General features: G+C 35.7%; 1 protein-coding gene across 1 annotated transcript; it reads right to left on the bottom strand.

Moving 5' to 3' along the window:
* Positions 1 to 2,151: 2,151 nt before the first annotated feature.
* Positions 2,152 to 8,107, bottom strand: LOC104595252 (syntaxin-32-like). Its single transcript, XM_010255901.3, has 5 exons — positions 7,225 to 8,107; positions 3,977 to 4,227; positions 3,660 to 3,835; positions 3,183 to 3,377; positions 2,152 to 2,587 (listed from the first exon to the last, which is right to left on the bottom strand). The coding sequence occupies exons 1-5, from the start codon at positions 7,454 to 7,456 to the stop codon at positions 2,428 to 2,430; spliced, it is 1,014 nt and encodes a 337-aa protein (XP_010254203.1). The 5' UTR covers positions 7,457 to 8,107; the 3' UTR covers positions 2,152 to 2,427.
* Between the last annotated feature and the right edge of the window lie 1,641 nt (positions 8,108 to 9,748).

The following is a 9,748-nucleotide window of genomic DNA, read 5'->3' as shown; positions in this document are numbered from 1 at the left end:
AGAACATTGGAGCTTGTTGATATGGGATGAAAATTTTGGTTTGTAAGCGATAGCTTTCTGGCTATCACTTGCATGGCTGCTTGAGGAAGTCTCTCCTTCTGTACTATTTTTCTATGTTTATATTATTAATATATTTCATCACTTCTCAAATACAAAAGCTGAAAAAAGTCTTGTCAAACTCGGTGCAAATATCATTTTGTAATAAATGCCTACTTTGCGAAGAACTGGCATCGTTTTACAAATAAATGGCCAGACCGCCAGAGAACCAAATACGTCCTAGTTGGTGGGTCAGTGAATTAGTGGTGATAGGGTACACAAGCAAGCACATTAGTATTCATTACACAAAGAACCTGTGGTTCTGCAAGTTTGATACCGGGCCTCCTCAAAGGGAGGTCCGTCAAATAACCAACTGAACTATTAGGTCATCGGCATAACAGTGAAGAAGTAGCTGAACTAACTGACTTGTTGCTTTATCTTCAATGGACAAGTTATTAATGAGGTTATAAATTTCTTCAACGGTTGAAACCTGAAAACCAAAGACTGAATGGTTACTATACCTTTCAATATTCTATCAAACAATTGAACATTTATCCAATAACATTCCTCCCTTTGGACAAATTATAGTTTGTGGGGTTGAAACCAAGTTTGATTTCACTCAATTAACAGCATTCTGTTTTTGGTCAAATATTCAATTTTTTTTTATCAAATGACATTCACCACACAAACAAACAATTGGATATTCATATTCCTTATAGAATGACGAAGATATCAACCAAAACAGACGATGAAAGGATCCAATGGAGGTGGTCTTGGGTGTAAGATGTCTTTGAGATGCCATCCACTGATGTCACTTTCTGTATATGCTTGTTTCCTCAACGTGTCTATGGTGCAACATTTTACTTTGAGTTATAATAATTTTGTTAAGGATGCATTTGACGAAGTGGATGCAAACTGCAAAGGACAGAGGAGTGTTAGACGAGATGGGTTTGAATAATCATGGGGAATCTTCTACTTGAGTTTAAAATATGGACCCTAGATTCAGTCTCGAGAATTACAAAATGGTGAGCCCAGTTGCTAACAATTCTTCCACATCATTCATGCATTTCGCTTCTCTTCCTCATTTATTCTTTATTAAGTAATATTTTAGGTGATAATTAATAATTGATGAAATGGGTTAAGTGCATTTCTTTTCTCTTTTTCGTTTTCTTTTCTCAAGTGTAGGCAACCAAAGGCCAATCACTTAACAAAGTTTGAGCAATCTCTCTTTCTCACGCATGCTTGATTTATAACTACAATATGCGAGTCATGTGTAAGTTTGCCGGTAGGAAAAGGTGAGGTGAGACAATTTATTAGATACTAGTTGTACACATGCAAAAAAGATTAAAAAAAAAAAAGTTGTAAACCTCAATGTTGGCGTAATTAACCAAAACACACTCGAAGTTCATACCAGTCTGCAGTTTTAATTCCAGCCACAGCAATCTGGCCAGGGATCCACTTCAACCAAGGCCAAGACATCGCCCACACGTCCACAGTTACACATCTTTAATCCATATCAGCTTCAGCTCCATGTCTCCATCCCTGATTCAATTGCCCCAAAGGAAGAGCTTCGACGCGATTTTTGGTGAAAAGCATGGATACAGATGAATTATTGGTGAATCGACAGTAATTAGATCTTCGAAATGTATTCGAGATCCGACTCAACCAATTAGTGATGTGAAACTGAACATTTTATCATTCAATGCGGATCAATGGACAATTTTGAAACAAAAGAGGAAGCATGGAAATTTTGATTCGGAAAACAAGAAATGTGAAATGGATTTGAAGAGAATCATCGCCCCTGATCACAACCACATGGTTCCATTAGGGGAGATCCATTTCCTTTGAGGGTCACACACAGTTGATAGTAATGCATGTAAGATCTTGTAATCCTGGTTTATTCACAGAGATCCCGAGTAAAGAAAGCAATAGAAGCAGCTCCATGGATTCAAGCAAGGCAACACTAACAGAGCAGGCCATTCTCCAGATTTTTATGCTCTAAATTTGTCTCAGAAACAGAGTGGGAATGTAAAATGAAAATGGAGGCGGATGGAAGTCTTCACAGTCAATTTTGAGGGAAGTTTTTCTAGCAGCAATTTACTGGGAAGATTAAAGTGAACAAAGAATAAACTTCTTATTATATGCATAAACAGCTTATACATGAGTGCTTACTCGAAGAAAGTACAACAATAACAACGCCGTTCGAATAGAATACTGGACAGAACTGTAACTATATATATACTTGCCAGGAGCTATAGAATTATCCAAGAAAACAAAAGAAAATGGTAAAGAGAAGAAAAAGAAACCAAAATGCAACAAAAGAATAAAAGACTCTCCTGTGAAAAGACACTCCATTTCTTTCTATTTCTTTTAGTTATTGCTGATGTACTTCTATGCCACAAAAAATAGGAAAATCATTAGGAATACAATCAATACAAAGAATATCTTGATCATCAGCCATCGGTTGGATGAGATACTGTTAAGGTACTTCAGTAGTTGTCCTTGTGCCCCTTCCACGTTTGCCAGTGTATCATCCATGTTCTCATCGATCCTGTCAAGACGGGTGAGAGTTGAGTTGAGCTCATACTGGTAGAGGCTGAAAAACTATTTACAGATCTTTTGTCATAGATTATGAATCACAGATTCTATACTATGATTTCACAAGAATTTTTTTAGCAAAATTTCACAATCAAATTCACCAAAGCATGCTTGTGGGTTGTCTACTACCAAGCGATGGGTAGGACCATGGACCTAGAGATAGTTGATATCAAATCAAAAGTTGATTTGATTGGGCATCCATAGATAGTTCCTCCTGATGATCATTAAAAAAGTAGATGGATAATTATATCTTCCCTTACACAAAAGTTTTCAAAAGTAACATGGTAATCAATAGCAAAGCAAAATCAGAGTGACAGTTGTTATTATATATAGGGGCAGACAAAAAGAATGCATACGAAACTACCACTACCAGCACTCTATGTAAGAACACTGAACAATCGATAGAATGAGCATACCCAATGACAATGTCAAACAAGGCTGAGTGACAGATTAAGAGGGACGATACTAGAAATGAACACATTGAAAGGAATTTATGAGTTTTGGTTTAGTCATGAGCAACAAAGATCAGTTGAAGGTAAAAGTAAAACCTGATTGCAAGCTCTCCTTGCTGAGAAACCATGGTGGCTAGCTGGGTAAAGATGTTGCTCAGCTCATGAATAGTTGACTCCACATTTTGAAGGGCTTCGGCCCTGCTCTGCATGTAACTATCTTGTAATGGAACCATCTGCTGCTGTTGCTGATTCTGCTGTAGCAATGGCTGGGTCTCCCCATCTGACTGCTTCCTGATAAGATGGTAAAAAAGGAGAACAATTTCAATAAGCCAAAAGCTTCAGTGACCATCCAGTAAATTTCCATGTTTGCAGCAAGCCAGACCAAGTGCAGCAGCAATCATTAATATATCATATACTACCCAATGAAGCAGAACTTCTGAAAACAGTTGATAGGAAAATCTTCAAAAATCCTTCCCACTTTGATAGATTTTCCCTCTGTATGAACGGAGTAACCATTTTTCCCATTACTATGGCATTGTCACTTGCAAATCAGGGAATAAAACTTGTTTTTACCTGGGAAATAACTGGGATGAAGAAGTTGACCCATTTGCCCATGGAGGAGGAGGAGCGGTTGAGGCACTAGCAGCAGCTCTAGAAGCAAGTGGACGCTGCCGAACAAAAGGATTTGATGCATCCTTTGAAGCACCAGAAGAAAACAACTGCCTTCTGTTTTCGTGGACCTTCATGTTCTGCATAAACCCAACAATATCAAACTGGTAAATACAAAAGTAACTGAAATAATTGAAGCATCACTGATGAATGAAGAGTCCCAATAGGAAGGCAACTTGGCTGGTTAGGCAGACTACAGTTTGCAACAACATTCAGCTTACCTCTGTCCGCATGGTAAGGACTTCCTTGAACTCCTTTGTGGTGCTCATCAAACGGTTCTTCAGGTTATCCACAACTGTGGTTGAGTGACTGGTGGTATCAGTTGAGATGTTCCCACTTTCATTTTGGGAATTGCAGATAAGCTGCAGATCCACTACTGCTGAATTGAGTGCAGTAATGTCCTGTTTGATAACAGCTGTTAACTCTTGAATCTCCAGTGTTGGATCATCAAACACTGATGTCTTTTTTGCCACTGAAAGGGAAAAAAAAAAGAAAAGACACTTCAACCTCAAATATTCAATAAACAATGAATAAACAACCAAAACCTGTGACCAAATAAACATTCAGCCAAAAAGAATAGGTAAATGTTCTGAAAACAATCATTTATGGGATATCTAAATCACACCATCAATTCAATAAGCATGAAGATCCATGTCAACATCTGTAAATAAATGCCAATGTGCATGAATGCATACAATTCAAAGGCACATGCATACACACACATGTGCACAGAGAGAGAGAGAGAGATTTTCCAAAGCTGGCAAGCTCATTAATTATGCCAACAAACTGTTACAAACTGAAAACAAGATAAAAAAATAAAAATAAAAATAAAAATAAAAAATCCAAGGAATGCCCCCATTGAAAAAGGAAGCCTGTGAAATAAAAAGCTTAAAACAACCAAATAGGGCTGCATCTCTGCTTCATCAGATTTGGTCATGCCAATGGGATAGGAGCATAATTTCAAAACAGAAATTTAGTACAGCTACCCAGTGGCAACTGAAGCTAGGTTATGGTGCAAATGTGGATGCAAGGAGAGAAACCATGGAAGAAATCAAGTTTCTTTACACTTTTACAGTATTGCGTTTATGGTAGTTTTGTAATTTTTAAATGATTCGGATTTTGGTAAATTTATTTTATAGTGCATTAGTGTCTTAGGAATATGGAAAACTGTTTTGAAGGATAAGATTTAGTGTAAGGAATCTTAATAGAGGGTTTTTAGGATTTTGAAAAGGTGAAGATGCAATCATGAAACTTCTCTTTTAGTTTACTTTAGGGGCCAAAACTTGTCCATTTTACATGTTTTTGTTGTCATGGATATTTTTTTCTTTTCTTTTTTTGATCAGCTGCTGTCACAAGACAAGTTACTTTATTACCTGTCCAATGAGACCAAGATCTTATAAATATGACATGTTTTAATAGAGTTTCTTAGTTGGGTTAATTCAACATGTCTTTTAAATCCAACCTATCCAGTAAATCCTAGTCTTTTTTTTTTTTGATAAATCCGGTAAATCCTAGCCTTTGACCAACTAGGATTTGTCCTATTCCCATTTAGAGTCTTGGTAGTGTTTCTTAGTTGGTTTTAAAATTGAAAACAAGGGAAAAAAAACTGACCAACCTTCACATCTTTGCCTATAAAGTATGACTAGGCCAGTTCTTTTTGACATCAAATAATAAAGTATGATTTATTCACTTCTAACACTGAAGTGATTCTGACTTTCTTGATGGTCTTGGTTCCTCCAAGAATCTATTAAGTGCTAATTCCTAATTGTACCCAGTGTTTTAAAAGCGCAAGGCACAAAAAAGGCGCAGGGGTCAATTTGCGCCTGAGGCGCAAGGCGAGGCGCGCGCCTTTTTAAGCAAGGCGTAGAAATTAAAAGAAAAATCTAAAATAAAAAAATATGTCAATTTTCAAAAAATGCAAAAAAAATATTAAACATAATATTAATAAAAAATATAAACTTAAGTTTTAAAAAACCTATTATCTAAAATTAAAATGCATAAACATAACACGTAAAGCATATTCAAATGAGAATTTAAAAATAAAATCAAACATATAAAACCCACAATCTCTTTTTTTCTCAATTACATTACTTCAAGTGGCTAATGTGACATATTACATTCCTGATTCTACGAGCTACTTTTGTGCCACGCCCCTCGAGGCAAGCCCAGACAAGTCCATGTTAAGGTCTTAAATTCTTAGTTTTCACACAAAAAATAATGATTTTATAGTTTTAATTGCTTTTAAAGAAGATATTTTATTAGGATGAATAAATGAACAACATTGCCAAATATGGGGTTCTCGATTGTACCTCTAAGTGCTAACTCTTAGAGGATCCTAGTTGCCAATTCTTAGGTTATTTTTGCATTCTGTTTCTTATTTTGCAGAGTCCATCTTGTTATAGCAGTTGATCCTGCATCGTGCTGAAATCAACACATTTTCAAGATTCTTCATAATGCTAGGAGCCCTACTTGTGCCAGATTCAGAGACATAACCACAACAATACAACATGGCCTAAAAATCAAGGGAAAGCACATGAAATTACTATTTCCAACACAAGCTTCAAGAAGTCTCAAACTAACAGTACTATTTTAAAAATTAAAAATCTACCTGGTTGAACTCCAATGAAGAGAAAAAAAAAAAAAAAAGCTGTGAGTAGCTCTTAAACTAGTATAGAAGGTGACAGTAATCCTCATGGTATTATAATATTAAAGATGTTATTAGCAAAACTAAAAATCTAGAACCCTGGCATAAATCAATTTCAAAGTTTAAATCCTAAGTGGTCTTTATACTTTATCTTGCTGGAGAGGATCTTCCATCCAATAGCCGTATGGAAGTATTTACAGTAATACTTTCCAAGACATACCATCTTGGATTTGCTTTGTGGACATTAACATATGTTATAGGAAAGAATCTGTCGAGATCAAATCTACCAAAAGCCACATGACATACGAACAGTAATCCAATGTTCATCACTAACAAACTATATGTGACAGTTCCCTATCCCTAACCCCACTCCTCAATGACGTGCAGGCAGCAGTACCATAAATTAGTAAATGATAACACTATAGTACTCTCATAAAACCAATTCGGGTGGCAAAAACCATGCAATGGTTCGCAGACATAATAGTTAGCCGCTTCTTATAAATGTTAATATTAGTACGACATTCATGAAAGCTTACTGCTTACATGTCCTCGGTACTCCATTATAACAATTAACAAGTTTTCTGCATCCTGTGCTTAGCGCACTCTTATGGAAGAGAGCAAAAAAGAACATGTTGAAGAAAATGCAAAAACAAGAATAAACATCTATATTGTTTCCCACAATTAGTTCCATATGCTGAGATTATAACCAGAAAAGAAAAAAAAGAAAAAGAAATTCCATTCCATAGCAGTTATTTCTAATTGAGAGAACTATGCAAATAAAGAATGGATGAATAAATGTTACTGTTTTGGCAATTCCATGCTTACATTTCGCAAGCTTTGCAAGCTTTTGTGATGTCTGATGGATCCCATAACCAATTTTTGAAGCCCTCTTGTTAAACTCCGACTGAATAGAGACCGCAGATCGCGATCCCTCTTGTTTCGAGCTACTACTGGGTACACTTGGCACTGATGAAAACGACTTCTTTAGCTTCTCCGCTACAGTGAGAAACTCTTGTGTACGATCCCTATATGAGGATTGCGCCGATTTGACAGCCATTTTGAACGAAACCGTGAAATTTGCTAAAATCCACCTTCGACCAGGACAATATCGCCGAAATCACCTCAAAATTCTCCTTGTAAGGTTTCAATCGACGGAAAACACCTCCAGATCATGAATAGGTAGGCAATAAAAGCAGGATCCGGAATTCTAAACCGCAGATGAACTTTCTTCAAACGAAATGCAAAGAAATTAAATGGAAATCTCACAAGTAAGTAATAGAATTTGTGATCTCGAGCAATGAAACCCTAGATCTGGTCCGAGATCTCTGTGCATGATGATTTGCCGCAGCCTTGGGCTTCCGATTCGAACAGCTTCCTGAAATAAGATTTAAGATCGTTTCGCGCGAAATGATCAAAATTGCGGGGAACGAGAGAGATGAAACTGAGAATATTTGCAGATGCCCCGCAGGAGAATCGGAACAGCCGGAAGCGAAGAAAGGAAACCCGTTTTCGTCGTTTTGATTCTTAGCTCTCAAGTACGTGAGAGCCTCAATTGTAGTTACTATGATGATATTCGATGCGAGACATTTTATTAGAATAGGACGAGAATCGAGTACGTCGGATCTGGATCCATATTGGTTCTGGTATCGGAAAACGGCATCGACGAGGCGACGAGAGGGGTAGCAAGTCTGATAGCCCTTCGGTTTTGAACGAGGACAGGATGACATCTGGTGCCGCACATCAAATGATTGGGGGCAAATTTGTCATTTTGACTCCCGCATATTTTTTGGGTTAAGAGTCGCCTCGAGTCGTTGGCGGGAGGAGGGGGCTGGTCTGATAAATTTTCACGCGTGTGATATCACATTTGCGAAATGGATCGGGTCTTGGCCAGCAGTCCGGATGCTCCTCACATGAACCTTACAACACGTCCCGCTTTACATCGATAACATCTGTCGTAGTTTGTGTGTTATTCTTGGAAACACGTAAGAAGCAAATCCAAGTTCCTTCCAGTTCTCAGGTTGAAAAGCGAATCGAACCGACCAGTATATATAATATTTATATTTATTATATAATATTATGAAAATCAAATAACCGAAAAATCAATGAACTAAACCGATGATTAATTGAACCAATCAATCGGTTAATCGATCAGCTTCGGTTTTGGTTATCGGTTTTTGAAAAACCAATATTATTGGTTCGGTTTAGAAAAAAAAGCCTATAATTTGGTTAATTAGATAGTGAGCACCCCTATTATAAACTCAAGGCTTATAGTATTAATACACCCTAATAGTGCAAAGTATTGTATCGATACATCTGATACGGGGTGTATCATATCGTATCTGTTGAAAAAAATACTAAAAGTTTCCCAAAAAATCAAAATGTAAAAAAAAAACTAAAAAGAATAAAGTTTAAAAAAATAAAGTTTTGGCCATTTTTAAGTACCAATACGATACACGATACTTTGAACCTTGTTTGTACCACACCTCTTTTTTTTAATTGTTATTTTAATAGGGATAAGGGTAGATTTAAGCATGAATTTCTATAGACAATTCATTCAATCCAAGTTAACTCATAAATCTGCACCACCAACAGAGAAGAGTGAAGTTTTATCAAATAGAAACTTATGGAGGAAGATGCAATCAAAATCAACTTCGACCGTTCGACACGTCGAGAAAGTCAAATGGGCAGTGCATTAGGGAACGAATCTAATAGGCACAATAAAGTAAGGAAGTGTTTGATAAATTTGAAATTTCAGATCTGAAAAGTTAAAAATATATTTTTTGTATCTAAAGTCTAAAAAGAAGCATAGGTGCTTTTCTACTTTTTAAAGGTTTTGAATATATAAGTTTGTTTGTATTCGATCAACCCTTTACCATATGAAATTCACTGATTTTACTATTTTACCCCTAGAACATACTATTTGGAAATGTTGAATTCAATTTGCATTATCTCATAAAAAATAATTTTTAACCTCAAAATAATATTGAAACAATATAAATAAAAAATAAAAAATTACTAATTAATAAATGAAATTATTAAAATTAAAAAATAAATAATGACTATAAAAATATTAAAATAATTATAATTAATAATTAATAATTTACACAAATAAAAATTAATGAAAAATTTAAAAATTACTAGTTAATAAAAATAATTAATAATTAGTTTTTAATAAAAATATTTAAATAATTAATAATTAATAATTAGTAAAAATAATTTTTAATTAATAATTAGTAAAAATAATTTTTAATTAATAATAATATTTACTACTCACTGAACCATCACTGCAAGTTGCGGCGGCGGTGGCGGTGGGGAGAAGATGGGAGGGAGGGAGGGAGGGAGGGAGGGA

Source organism: Nelumbo nucifera, chromosome 2 (genome assembly GCF_055504915.1).
Source record: "Nelumbo nucifera cultivar China Antique chromosome 2, China Antique-T2T, whole genome shotgun sequence".
Lineage (NCBI taxonomy): Eukaryota > Viridiplantae > Streptophyta > Magnoliopsida > Proteales > Nelumbonaceae > Nelumbo > Nelumbo nucifera.
Note: the sequence above shows the minus strand (reverse complement) of the source record. Positions and strands in the feature narration are given on the sequence as shown.

What these genes read in the sequence shown, in the direction of transcription:
- LOC104595252 (XM_010255901.3), bottom strand. Translation starts at nt 7,456, where the DNA reads ATGGCTGTCAAATCGGCGCAATCCTCATATAGGGATCGTACACAAGAG. An exon ending in TCCTTACCATGCGGACAGAG is followed by an intron (nt 3,836 to 3,976) that starts GTAAGCTGAATG and finishes GGGTTTATGCAG; the next exon opens with AACATGAAGGTCCACGAAAA. An exon ending in CAAGGAGAGCTTGCAATCAG is followed by an intron (nt 2,588 to 3,182) that starts GTTTTACTTTTA and finishes CCGTCTTGACAG; the next exon opens with GATCGATGAGAACATGGATG.